The 14724-nt window shown below is 38.7% G+C and overlaps 1 protein-coding gene across 2 annotated transcripts; it reads right to left on the bottom strand.

The window, feature by feature from the left end:
* Nucleotides 1-107: 107 nt before the first annotated feature.
* Nucleotides 108-10108, bottom strand: ccni2 (cyclin I family, member 2). 2 transcript variants are annotated; one of them, XM_084137872.1, is made up of 8 exons: nt 9993-10108; nt 9780-9854; nt 9005-9152; nt 7210-7344; nt 7063-7137; nt 6839-6979; nt 3131-3361; nt 108-1020 (listed from the first exon to the last, which is right to left on the bottom strand). In XM_084137872.1, the coding sequence occupies exons 3-8, from the start codon at nt 9116-9118 to the stop codon at nt 736-738; spliced, it is 981 nt and encodes a 326-aa protein (XP_083993998.1). In that variant the 5' UTR covers nt 9119-9152; nt 9780-9854; nt 9993-10108; the 3' UTR covers nt 108-735. The 2 variants fall into 2 exon arrangements, with proteins under 2 accessions (XP_083993998.1, XP_083993999.1); XM_084137873.1 differs by lacking the exon at nt 7063-7137 and having other exon boundaries at nt 9993-10088.
* Nucleotides 10109-14724: the final 4616 nt, after the last annotated feature.

Raw genomic sequence — 14724 nt, 5'->3', positions numbered from 1 at the left:
ATGAAGAAATGTTTTTCAAGGAAAACATTGTCATTTTGGTGATCAAGGATGAGTTTTAAGGGATAAAATAGTAAGAAAGTACACAGTAAGAAAACTAAGAACACGTGTACTGTCAACAGTCTGTTTTATTGCATAGAAGGACAGTTTTCCAAGCAACATAAAAGCTGCCGTTTTTACAAAATAAATGTAGAGTCCCATTCAGAAAAGAAAATTCCCATGTTTCATTTAGGAGGAACCGGAATGTACTATCTGTAGCTGCCTTTAAAAAGGGTCGGGAGGAGGTGTTTTTGGGATAAAAACGAGAAAAGTAATCTCTGAACGTTATTTCCTCTTCACATTAATCCTACAAAGGATTCTTTCAAAGATATGAAATATCAATATCGACTGATACCATAAAGCATATAACTTCATTACGGAATGAACCAATCCCAGACAGCATCAGTGTCGGCTCAGATCCGGCCCACATCTGGCATGTGTGGATCTTCATGTACCGGATCTGTGCCGACACTATGTTACTGTCTGGGATTGTCCAACAAAAAGATTTACGTTTAAGCACCATAATTCTACTTCTGAACAGCTTGTATGAAGACACATAAATACAAAACAAAATACAAAAAGAAAAGATAAAAAAACATGAAATGTAAAGAAATCTCCAAATACGATCAAAGTGCAGCATAAAGGTTTCATAAAAGGAATAGAAAAGTGCGTTGGCCATCGTTTATCAGCTTCCCCCTCTCACTGTTTATGGAGTAGCGGAGGACAGGACGACATCATATCCTGCAGTCCGTCATGTCTTCCTGTTTTCATGGACGGTTCCTCGTCATAGAGGCACCAGAAGCCGTCGTAGAAGTCGTCGATGTCGTGGTCCCCGTGCTCCCTCTTCCTGCGGTCCTGTCTCCTGAAGGCCAGCATGCTGGAGGAGCCGAGGATGTAGACGGTGTTGCTGGGAGAGGAGAGCCGGAGACCCGTGAGATACTCGTCCACCGTCTCCTTACAGCAGATGAACTCTGCGCTCGAGATCTAGAGCCAACACAAGCACGCATCCGAGTCAAGTCATGCTGGAGCATTTCATTGCATTGAAAAAGGAAAGATTCAGAGATGTGCATAAATTCTAAAAATGTGCATTAAAAAAACAACAACAAAAAAAACTAATTAAGATGGATATATTTTTCATTTGATATGACGACGTGGATAAACTACAGTGGAAACACATTTACAGAATAAATTCAACAAAAATTTTGCCTCAACAAAGGCTGTGATTGGATAACTGGACTAACCAGCGGACCAATGGCCACCTATTTCTATGCAAATTTTGGGATATTGCACAAAAAATGCTTAATGGGAATGGAGAGATGTGCATAAATCTGTATAAGAGGAAATGCAAACATGCGAGTAAAAGAACTACAACAGCACTGACCAAACACTTCCTCGGACACGTTTACAGGCACCGGCTCTCATGAGCATTTGGGGATATTGCATTAAAAAAAAAAAATTAAAAAGAAAGATGCAGAGATGTGGATAAATTTGAAAAATGTGCATTAATTTAATGTTTCTGCATTAAATTATTACATTGATTAAATTAATACATTTTTAGCTAACTGTGACTTTATATAATTTCTAAAATGCATAACTTAGACAGTTTCCTCTGATAACAGATTACTCTAAATTGTAATATGGACTCATGCACTTTCTGTAAAGCTGCTTTGAAATGATGTCTATTGTGAAAAGCGCTATACAAATAAATGTGAATTGAATTAATAAAAATAAAAAAAACAAAAAAAAAACACTCAAATACATTTTTCATCCTATAAGACATGAACACATGAACTACGATGGAAACTTTACTGAATAAATCCCCCAAAACCCTCATGTGACTTTGCCTCAGCTGAGGCTGTGATTGGATAACTGGAGTAACCAGCGGACCAATGGCATCGCAGCATCTCTAATGTTGGTTTGGTGTTTCTGAAACGGCCGAGTCTAAAGCTGCGTCCCAATTCGCATACTTGCGCATATTCTATGATGTTTTTAAGTATAAATAGTGCGAGTAATATGTTCACACTGAAAATTCCTAAAAGAAAAAGTGCACTTTAAATACCAGGATGATGCACTAAATTAACAGAAAAAACTCAGACTCATGTTGAGGGACAAAATAACCGTATAAAATTCATAAACTATGCAGATGAGTACATACTGTGTATAGTGCATGATTTGGGACGCAAGCTGTTGTCTGTGATCAGAATGATTTGGTGTAATTCCCTCCAGAAGCGTCTCACACGAGTGTGTTCCCGAACACCAGCATCCGAACGCCAGAGAACACGACAGCGTTTACTGAGTCTCGTCTGACGCTCTGAGACACTCGATTATGATGGAGGGACAAAGAGCAACTTCCGTTTTTATTACATTTTTATTTGCGATTTGTTAAATCTTTTTAACCTGTTAAACTGAAAAAATTAATTGCATGCGTTAACATATTAATTTTGACAGCCCTAGTTTATATACTCAGTTTTTATTTGAGGGTTGACTGAAGAATAAATTATATTAATTAACTGATTATTAAATAAACTTTTTTCAGCTGAATGAAAAGTTTAATTTAGGTTTCAGTAAAATTAATTTTGGTGCATTCACTAGCAGTTACCCATAGAGATCAATATGAACATTTTGGCCGATACCGATAACCGATAATTCTTCATATTTTGAAAGCCGATAACCGATATATTGGCCGATAAATCTAAATCCAAGTTTATATAATTTTTGAGAGCCTGATTACAAAAACAAAAGTCTCACCATTAAAATCAATGTCCTCAAGCACACAATCATTATAAATTTTATGTAGCCGATATGACGGACTTGCGCTGCACTTCACTGTATTTTCCTTTTTTAAGTGATTCCAATCATATTTCAAGGAATTCAAAGCCATCATGTTGAACAGTGGCATCTGAAGAGTCTCAGCTGAAGGAAATAATACAGTATTTATCAGTTTTAATATATCAGACAAATCTTCTTATCAGGCCGATAACGATAACATTAAAAACGGTACTGATACCGATATGATGGCCGACATATCGTGTAACTCATAATATTCCATCAAAGTTGCGTGCCGCAGATGTTGATGCAAACGCTTCACTCGTACCTGTGCTTTCCTCAGCAGATCGGTGAAGACAGAGAACCAGTCCGGCGTCAGCGTCTCCAGCTCTAAGGTGATGATGGCCAAGGCCAGTATGGAGCCCTTGAACTGCCAGAGCTGGTGGCAGGCCATGCAGTGCTGCGCTTGTCTGGTCCACAGCGAGGCCTGGAGAACCGGCCTGTTCTGAGAGCCGGCCCGCGCCAGCGCCGGCGCCCGGGACATCAGCAGCCCGTGATACTGCAGGAGGAGGAGGAGGACAGGGCTTCAACAACCACACCACAACACCATCACCACCAGGACAGAGGCGTGCGTGTGCGTGTGTGTGTGTGTGTGTGTGCGCGTGTGTGTAAAACACATGCGGTGTGTTCAATAGTCTCCATTACAGAAGTCTCTGTCTCTTCTAGATCCCAATCCAGATAGGTTGTTTGTTTTGTTCTTGTTGTTCATATTGAGAATTGAGTCCCTGAGATTTGAGATTACGAGCCCAAAGCAAGATATTACATGCATCATCAATGATGAATAATTATGAAAACTTTTTAAATAATGTGCAATTATGCATTATGAAACCAGAAAACTTACATTAAAGGGGTCATGACATGGATTTTTTTTAATCCTTTGAGGTTGACTTAATGTTATTAAAGTTTTTTGCACATAAAAAACAGAAATATGTGAAAAACTGATTATTTTTAACCCTCATTCTGAGCCTCTGTCTGAAATGATCAGTTTTTAAGGCTTGTCAGTAAACGCCACTGTTATGATTGGCTAACGCCACTGCATAGGAAACAGTATCAACGCCTTACCGTAATGAACTCTCCATTACACCGTGCCTCGATTACAAAATAAATGCTCTGGACAAACATATAATCCTGTGACGCGATCCGAGACGCCATTAAAATAAAGCATCCACTTGTTTTCCGACGCTGGGATCTTCTGAAGTCTGAAGAGAGTTGAACAACTTCACTTTAAATCACATACATTTCGACTTAAATCTAGAGTCGACGTCGACTAGTCACTGATGACGTCTGTAAATCGCTCTTTTCTGTTGAAAACGGAGTGTAAAAGTGGACTTTATGGTTAAAAAAAAGAAAAAGATTTATTCTCCTGTAGCGCCCTCTATAGGCCATGATCAGCGACTCGCTCTGGAGGCGGGCATATGCAAATGTTTTTGCCCATGTGACGTCACAAATCCCACAATATCAAAACAAGCTGTTTCTAGAGCTTGATTAAATAAATGCTTCGTTTATAACGAGGACGTTTTAATCTCTGAAACTCGCAGGATGTTTTAATGGTACAAAGACCTCTTATAGGTCAAAAGATTAAGGATTAATTGGATTTCTCATGTCATGACCCCTTTAAGAAAGTAAATAGGACCGATTCTGGTTTCACGTTTACTTTTAATGCTCAAGTTTTATAGGTTCAGCCTAAAAATAAATAAGCCATCTTGATCGAGTATATATATATATATATCTAGAAGGTTTCGTTAAATGTTTACTGTGGAAGCGTGACTTTCCTTTGTATCTATGGCTGTATGTGAGCGTGTCTTCACTTTACAGATGAGTCACATGGACCTTGTATGGTAATATATATTTAAGGTATTCTAAATTATGGATATTTATTTGGGAAGTTAAGGAAATTTATTTTTCTATACTATTAGATATTTTTTCATTTCACAATCAATTATATTTCATTATTCTATGCGTTATAACTTATAGATATCTTTAATATGACCTATATGGGTTGATCTCACATGCCAAAAAAAAAAAAAAAAAAAAAATCACGCAAAAATTAAAATGGTTTGGATAAAGAAAATGAGGCATTTTTAGGACCATCGAGATTCTTTTGAATTGTGGCATTATTATTCAATAATGCAGTACAAGTGCTTTACAGTGTATAATGTTAGGTATATCGTTTCCACATTACCATAATGAAGACGAATTTTACATTAAAGTAATGAGAAGGAAAAATATGCTCAATTGCCATAAAACCAGTTTTTCATGAATGAAGACCAGAATCCTGCATGCCGACGGTTTTCCATTCAACTGCCTTAAAATTGAAAATGCGTCTTTACAAAATAATTCCCAGTGATAAAACTGTGGTAACTTTAGATCCTGAGGTGCACTTATAATGCTCATCACACCAAAACCAGCCACTGAATGGGAAAATTATGTTAAATATGGATCTATCCCAACTAATGTCTCAAACGGTCCCAAAACAGGCTTGGTTTTCTTTATCCAACACACATTTATTATTATTATTATTTTGATTTGGGGTAAAATATGACCCAGGCTTCACGAGTTTCTCCCATATTTATACTGATTTTATCATTTTTTTTAATTAAGAGATTGTTTCGTTTTTCAGGATCAGGATCTTGCGTTCTTTTAAAACCACAGAAGTATTTTATCGGGGTCTCGTTCATGTACTTTGGCTGTTTTATGGCTGTCCGTGGTGTGCCAAAGCAGCAGCGCTACACACTCACTTCCGCTCCCATGTTTAGCGGTTGTTCTTATCGTGGCTAAATGCCTCGGCCAACTCTTTGCTACATTAACTTCTGCTAAAACTTCATATTTTTGGATATTTTAACTGAACCCCAGTATGTAGGAAAGATGAAGTATGAAGATAGCTCTGATTTCTGAGAGTATATTTGCACTGGAGATGTTTTGCAGGGTTATCTATCTGCTTTACTGCTGAAGTTAAAGTCAGATCAGTGCCTTGGCCGAACACAGGCGCCACGCGGCCGCACATTTACATGCACAATATCAAGGACCAAAAGTCAATTTCTGCTGATGTTTGCAATGGGCACATCAAAATGGCTGTGTGTTTTCTAGGGTTGGGTATCGAGAACCGGTTCAGAAAACCATAGACTTGATAAAACGCGCGCATTTCAATTCCTCTGTGCGCATTTTAATAAGACTTTAAACCATTCAAGCGCAATAAGACTTGTTTGCTGTTTTCTGTGCCGCTCACACATCTCACGCAAAGATGCCTCTCATGCTGCGTCTCTTCAGGGTTTTTTTGCACTTGAACGGACTAATACTCACAAAAATGTGTCAAAATATCCTCGTAAACAGTCGGTTATGTCGTAAGTGAACGTTAACGCATGTGTATCAGTGTATTGGATCCGTGCAGCTCTTAAAGGGACAGCAGCCTAATATTCCTGCTATAATAACACTAATCAAACAGCAAAAGACAAAGAGAAAATGCACTCGCTGTTCTTGACTTTTGTAACTATATTTGTAATATATATTTTATTCATAAACTGCAGTGTTATTTTACATTTGATTACAGTTTCTGTACCGGAAAATCTTTTTTTTAATTTTATATCTTTATTTCCATTGTAATTTTGTTCACTTGTATTTATTTGTGCGATTGCCAATTTTTTTTTCTTATTATTTTAATAACCGAGTGTGCGCTTGTCTTTAATAATGCTTAAACTCTATATCAGTTTGGCTAGTTGTTTTTGCGATTAAACCACAGGCAAACGTGTGTAAGTGTTCTTTAGCCCGTTGATGTCTGTTCATGATATTCAGCTACAAAGACATTGTTTTGCAATAAGATTTTTTACCTCAATGGAATCGCAATTACTAAGGGATGAGAATCGGCATCGAGACGCAGAATCGGTGAACATCGGAACGATACCCAACCCTAATGTTTTCCTGTGCTTTTTTGTACCGTTAAGTTCTGATCTGAACACAAGAACGATGAGTTGCAACTCACGATGTGAATGAAATCCATGGGCGTAGCGATGTAAAGGTCCCAGTGCAGCTTGTTTAATATGACCCGCTCCATGCGAAGAATCTCAGCTGTCGAGAACTTGCATCTGCTTTGCTCCAGCAAGTCTTTAACCGATGCAATCACCTGTTCGCCAACAAAACAGAACAATAAAGGCACTGGAATGGTTAAAAGTGGTGTGGCGTGTCTCTGTGGTTCCTGCGCCTTGCCTCGTCCTCCTCGTTGACCTTCGCAGCGAGGATCAGAGAGGTGATGGCCATGCACTTGAGGTATTTCAACTGAGTCTGCAGAGAAAGAGGGAGAGCTCAGAGTCTGAGCCCGAGTCGGGGGAAGCGTGTAACGGTGGGTTCACTTACTTTGACCGCGGCCAGCAGGCTGTTGAGGACACACACTCCCAACGCAAACGTCTCGGAGGAAAACTGGAATGTGCCGCTCATGTCACGCAACCACACGATCACCTCGTGGTACTGAGCTGGGCTGATATCCGAACCCTGCAGGCAAATCATACAGTTTCTTCTTTACTTCTCAACTATACATTTATCCTGTGTTTTGGGGGATATGTGGTACTTTTTATTTTATTTTACCCATTTTCCACTAAATTAATTTAACTATACCATTATTTTGCATTTGAAACGGCACATTTTTCTGGAAAAAATTACTTTAACACCTAGATCAATATCCAGAAACGACTTGTGTTTAATTTAGATCATCATCACAGGCAGAAATCTATGGGAGTTGTTTCCGCCACAGAATAAAAAAGAAAGAAAAGGTTTTTGACTTTTTTTCCTCAGAATTGCGAGTTTATATCTCACAATTCTGACTTTATAACACATAATTGCGACTTTATATCATGCAATTCTGACTTTATATCTCCCAATTGCGTGTTATAAAGTCAGAACTGTTAGATATAAACTCACAATTCTGAGGAAAAAAGTCAGTCTTTTTTCCCCTTATTGGACTTTAAAAATCACTCAATTCTGACTTGATAACTCGCAATTCAGAGAAAAGATGTCAGAATTGCGAAAGATAAACTCGCAATTGCGAGAGAAATAAAAAATCAGAATTGAGAGTTTATGGCATAACTCTCACAATGTGAGTTTATAACACGCAATTCTGAGAAATAAAGTCAGAATTGCGCTATGTAAACTTGCAATTGAGGTAACAAGTCGCAATTATCTTTTGAAATGTTTTATTCTGTGGCGGAAACAAGCTTCCATAGATATCTGTCATCTGCGGGTTACAAAACCTGTAGGAATTACAGTTTTAGAAACGGTGTTTTGCCCACATATATCAGCAGAGGGCCATAGAGATCCATTCATTTCTTCTGGATGTGGCCAACTGCTCCTATCACATTAATATACATTTTGTGAATATATACATTTGAACAGTATAAAATACTTTAAAATCAGTATTTGTGTTAAGGGTTAGAATTTGTGGTGTTTTGTAGTGTCTATTTTTGCAATGCCACATAAATTTGCCACTAAAAAAAAAAAAACTCAGTCCGATTGCATTTATGAATAATTTCAATAAACCAAATGTAAAAAATTAAATAAAAATTAAAAACAACCTAACTTTAGAATAAGAAATAAAAATAATAATAAAAATAAATAAATGTAAATAAAACCAATAGCAAAAAGCAGAAATGAACAGGAGTTGTGTGTGTGCGTGAAAGTGTTAGTGTGTGCGTGTATGTGTGCCTGTGAAAGAGTGTTTGTGTGCATGTGTGTGTGTGTGAGGTCTTACCCATTCATATCTGCATTTGTGGCTGATTTTCTATGCCAAATTCTATACAAATGCTGTCTGTTGCAGTCACAGCTGTGTGTGTGTGTGTGTGTGTGTGTGTGTGTATTCCACATTGCATTTATGCTCTAGTACCAGGCCTTCATTTCAGTGTGAAAATTTTCAGATTTATTCTGGATTAATTTTTCACCTTTCCCATTCATTTTCAATGTGGGATCAACCAAATGAAGCCCAGTTTTTGTGTGTGTGTGTGTGTGTGTGTGTGTGTGTGTGTGTGTGTGTGTGTGTTTAGATAGATAGTGTACACCACGGAGATGAAGGGAACGATGTTTTTTAATGAGGGAAACATCAAATGCGGTCCGAACGGACCAAACGAGGGTTAAGTGTGTTGAGTTAAAAACACCCTCGCACCTGAACGCATCCGTCCTTCAGCACCGGCGTCCTCCACAGACGCTTCTCTCTGGCCAGGGTGTTGAACAGCAGTGTGTCCAGACGCCCGTTCTCTGCCTCGCCAGGAGCTTTCATGACTCGATCAACACCTTTCCAAGGGAAGTAAAGCCTGGTGAAGACATGCACAGTTTAGTGGTTTAAGAGCTTTCATCCAAACTGATTTATTCAAGCAAGCAAGGCAGTGTATCAGTCATTACTTCTGACTTTGTGTGTGTGTGTTCTGTTAGAACGGTGTCGTGTTAGCGGCCCCTTAAGTTAATAACTAATGATCTTTGCAATGGAAGTGAATCAATCAAAACTAACTTTATCTGGACACTAACTTTATTCTAGAGCTGCTGTAAAGCCAGAACAATCCTATTATCCTTCCTATTATCACTGTAATGCTGTGAAACAATCTATATAGTTAAAAGCGCTGTATAAATGAAGGTGACTTGACTTTAATAACCTTTTAGTGCATTTCTCTTCTTTGACCTCCTGGTGTTGGGGTCTATGCAATGCAAACTGGTCCCAACATCAGGCCTAAAGCACACACAGTGTTTACTATCACTGTCTACATCTTATTAACTCGTGCTGGAATTGACTAAAATGAAGAATGCACGCGATCTGAAGTGCAACAGCACACAGGGAAGCAGAAACATCATCTGTGAGATATGTGAAAGTAAAACACAGGCGACATGGGCGGGTCGCTCAGCGAGCTTGTAAACAAAGGCAAGGAAAGTTTTGGAACAGAAATTACCTTTGCGAAAGGAAACACAGCTTCTGTCATCGGCTTTTCCACGGCATAAACATGCAGAAAATCATTCCTCCATGTCTGGAAAACAAGCGCATTAATACACAACACCGAAACACAGATTTAAGAAATGTTTCACTACTAACACTTCAAAGCCCTATATAAGACTAACAGACGTAAAGCAAGTGTTTGCAGCACAGAATATCGAGAAAGAATCACCTTCCGAGGATGTAATGGAGACAAAGTCGCCAACAATTACTCCTGAGTCTGTTTTTGAACCCGCTCGACTCCGCCCGCGTATTTGAGCCCACGCTGAAGACCCCGCCCACACGTGTGACGTCATGGGCACGGGCCACGCCCACACGCACGTACTGAATTGTGTCAGTGGGTCGCGCATACGGGTTCTGTTGTATAAAATGGTTGAATTCATTGTATTCAGACCTCATCGTGATGTTTTATCATTAGGGTTCAGTTTCAAATGTACAAAATAGCTATAGATACATAATAACAAAAAACAAAAAAGGGTGTAGGCTGAAGCGATGCTCATCCTTCGTTTCTACATAATTATCTAGCAAGCGTCACTTTTCTCACTGGAGTTAAGATAAACAAAAACAGTTACATAAGACATTTCCCAAAATGTGCATTTAAATAACTACAAAAGTAGGCCAACATTTCAAACATTAATACAATCATTTACATTTCACATACACAAATTATTCATTATTTACTTGAGTAGCCTAATGTATGGAACTATGAGCTTGATTAAACTGTGCTTTAATTAAAGGTAGCCTACAACTGTGTAGTTTTTTAAAGTATTTTATTAGCTAAAATCAATGTATTTATTCATAAATATGTCCTCATTGGTGTAAAATTACCTCTGCCAATGATCTGACTTATCCTCGTGAGCGAAGAGTTTCTTATCGTTGTTTACATTGGACGGGTAAGTCGAAGGAGGCTTCACTGATCTATATAATGATATATGTCTGTTCAAAGTCATTTTCTTCACAGTTTGAAGTAGGCTAGCACGCAGGGTAACTCCATTATTGCTGCTTATTTCATGCCATATGCTGAGGGGCATTAATTGCATCTTTTAAGCGGGATATAGGACAATAAGTCACAAAAGTGTGTGTGTGTGTGTGTTAGTAGAGGTCTCATGTTTAGCATGGGCGTCACCGAGGGTTCACAGTTGAGGAGCGACTCCAGCATGAGATCACCAACTCTGCATTCTTCTTGGTTGACAAAGACGGATACCTGAGGAAGAGTGCCAAATCACAGCTTGGGACTGAGCTGCTGAAGTTGTGTCCACAAACAGATAGAAAAGGTCCAGAAACCCCCCCCCCCCACACACACACACACACACACACACACACACACACCCCACACATACGCCATCATTATCGACTTCATGGCATTGGTGAGAAAGGTCTCCTTAAAAAAACTCGATCCACCCGTCAAGACATTCCACGACTTTGCTATTGCTTAGACATTTGTGACCCTGGACCACAAAACCAGTCACATGGGTCAATTTTTTAAAATTGAGATTTATCCATCATCTGAAAGCTGAATAAATAAGCTTTCCATTGATGTATGGTTGGTTAGGAGGATAGGACGATATTTGGCAGAGATACAACTATTGTAAATCTGGAATCTGAGGGTGCAAAAAAATCGAAACATTGAGAAAATCTCCTTTAAAGTTGTTCATTTATGTTCACGATTGTGCTTCATTCACTCACAAAAATACATGTTTTATATATTTACAGTAGGAAATGTACAAAATATCTTCGTGGAACATGATCTTTACTTAATATCCTATTAATTTTTGGCATAAAGGAAAAATCGATCATTTTGACCTGTACAATGTATTGTTGGCTATTGCCACAGATATACCCGTGCGACATGTGACTGGTGACGTGATCCAGGGTCACATGGTCACCAAAGCTGGAGGCAACTGTGATGAGATCCATATCGTTTTCGACACTTACAGAGAGGACAGCATCAAACATGGGGAGAGGGAGAGAAGAGGAAAATCAAAAAACATGATTGTCCTTGATGTGATCTCACCAAACCAGAATGTTCCAGTGGTATTGGTCATCTTCCATTAGCAAAACTGCTTCTCAGGCATTCTGTGTTGAGTGGCTGACCACCAACTACAAAGGCACCAAACCACTGTACGTTGGTATATCCTGATCACTGTCCGCAAACCAGACAACTCTTCTCTGATTCTCAGTTTCATCTGTCCACAGCTAACAGAGAGTGCAATGGCGGAAACATTCTTGGTCACGTCTCAAACCATGGAGACATTTGACGACCTGCGCATTTCTGCGTTCATTAGTAATGCCCTTAAGATGGACTTTGAGAGGACCGCTTGCACCTCAACTAATGCAAGAAAACGTCTACAAAGAGCCTGTTATCAACAGCAGCTCTGGGTCCAAGCAGCATTTACAGACGCCGCCTCGAGCTTAAATGCAGATGCTGATGGTTGTGTCAGAACGGGCAGTTTATTATTCCCTGAGATTGTAATCTCAAGACCTGAAGGTTTGCCAGATCCCTGCTCGCGTGCACACAGGAGTGTGTGTCCCTGTTGGGTGGCTGGTGTCCGCTGGTGCAAGTCCTGCAATGCAAGCGAGGCAATCGTTGTACAAATCCTGTCACTGAATGATCATCATCATCATCATCATCATCATCATCATCATCCCCATGCCTGGACTCTGTGTTGAAAGTTTTACCTAGCAACACAGGGAATAAACCTGTTGTTTTGTATTTCTCACTTTAAGTTAATGTTCCAATGATAATAGCAAGGTTGGATATAAAATGTCTGTATATTAATCAAATGCATGTTTTCTTTCTTTTAAAAAAGTCCCTTGTTTGTGTACAATTGTACTTATAATTATCCATTCAATACAGCACAAAACAGTACACCCAAACCCCCCCCCCACACACACACACACACGACATCCACACTGAACATCTTAAAATCACACAATTAAAAATATCAAGCCAGAATTCTTACACTTAAACTATATTGTGAACATTGTCATGAGCTATCCAGTCATTCTATATAGATCAGTGCCCATTCACCGTTAGTGTGATGATAGTGTCACCGGTTGTGGTCATTTTCAGGACTTTCCTCCCGTTAGAGAGTTTGGCACACATCCCACGCTGTTCAGTGGGGTCATATTAGTCTATAACAGTTGAGATATTCTCCGCTAAATGAAGCACATAGGCTACATATCTTACCCAGGACCTAGACTATGTGTGTGTGTGTGTTTCTGCTGAGTGGTCCCGACTCCCGAATGACGGTTTTGCTTGGGTTTGCGAGGGGAAATGTATGCCAGCATCCCAATTTTTCCGTGCACGCGCGTGTGTGTGTAATGGTCACTTTGTGCATTTATGGTAATTTGAGGTAAAGTGAGAACTGCGCATGTGCGTAGAGTATCAAGATTTGACAGGTGAGGAAATAGATAACCGCTCTACCGACTTTTGGACTTTTTATTTCCTTTTATATTTGTGACCAGAGTTGAATGTTTATTTGTATACTTTTTCTCACTCAATCCCAATGTATGCAGACGAGTGTGGCGTTTAAGTATTTTATTAAACCCGGGGAAAATACGCCGTCTCTCGTGCATCTTTTCCTCCAACGCCATATTGTTTTTCTCTCTGGGCAACATCATCTCAACTTTGCGTTACATGTGTTTAATCAAAGGCCACTCCGTATCCCTTTCGAAAAAGAAGTTTATTCAAGTGTGCAATTAGTAGCCGATAGTCTACTTCTCTTAAACTAAAAATAAGAAAGCTACTTTTTAAGCCGAATTATACTGACAGAAAGGTCTTAGTATATTTGGACTACTTGTATCTTTTGATTGAGATATACTTAAAAGTATAATTAAGTATTCTAAGTATACTTGGCTTGTAGTTGTGTTCAATCTTTTGATTGAGTATAGCCTATTAAATAGGCTACTTTTTCACATAGTTTGATACTGTCTAATAAACTTACATTGTTTGAATTGATTGATTTATAAAGAAAACAAATATGTTTCCAATTCTGAGTATCTGATTTTTTTATGTAGGTTAGTCCACTGGTTGTGTAGGAATTTACTTCAGATCTACTTCACTTTTTCCCACCATTGACTGAAGTTTCCAAGAAGTTCTCGCTGCAGCCTGTAGCGCGATGACGTCATTGACATCAAACACGTAGTTCGGTGACGTTTTAACACGCATGCTCTGTAGTAGGTTTCGATTAAGTCATGAAAGTTTAAACATGGGCACGTAAATTACCCATTACATGATCCACAAATTATATTATTTCATAAAATCTGCATGACTGACATATGCCATACTGGCTATAGTGGATGAATTTAAACAGTAAAATTTTACATTATGGGTTATGGCCCATAACCTGTTTCTCTCCCTGCAGCTTCAAAGATTTGCTATAGTAGCCTAGGCTACTGGATATGCATTTTGTAGCCTATTTTATCACACTTCCTAAATTAGTGCTATTATCATCCATTATAGTATTAATGTAATCCATAAGTTTACACGAAGCACTGTAACATGATAGATATGCAGAAGTTGCGATAACTATTAAGATATCCATCACTCTGACGGAGTTAGTTGAGTTTAAAAACTTCTCTTTTTGTCTGTTTTTATCCGTCATGTAATTTCCCATAGACGAAATGCCATCGCATTTTGTAGGCTATATCGTTTTTATATCATTCTATTAGCTATAAGATAAACATTTTCATCAATAAAAAATGACAGAAAAGACGGATTCACATTACTAATAACGCCTCAGTCAAGTCAAATAAATGTTTATTCATTATAGTTGCATTTTATATTTGTCTAAAACACTCAAAACAAGATCGGAGATCATAAGTTTAACTAGGCTATTTAAGAAGTCTGCCTAGACACATTAAACGCTCTCTTGATAACGGCATAGCGCTATTTTTCACGC

The sequence above is a fragment of the Abramis brama genome, assembly GCF_963993115.1.
Source record: "Abramis brama genome assembly, chromosome: 15".
NCBI lineage: Eukaryota > Metazoa > Chordata > Actinopteri > Cypriniformes > Leuciscidae > Abramis > Abramis brama.
This window is presented reverse-complemented; position numbering and strand designations above follow the sequence as displayed.

Bases quoted from the DNA above. Each gene is read 5' to 3' on its own strand.
- ccni2 (XM_084137872.1), bottom strand. From the start codon at position 9,118: ATGAAAGCTCCTGGCGAGGCAGAGAACGGGCGTCTGGACACACTGCTG. The intron at 3,362-6,838 runs GTGAGTTGCAAC...CTCCTCCTGCAG, and splicing joins CCATGGATTTCATTCACATC to TATCACGGGCTGCTGATGTC. The intron at 1,021-3,130 runs GTACGAGTGAAG...TGTTGGCTCTAG, and splicing joins ATCTGCTGAGGAAAGCACAG to ATCTCGAGCGCAGAGTTCAT.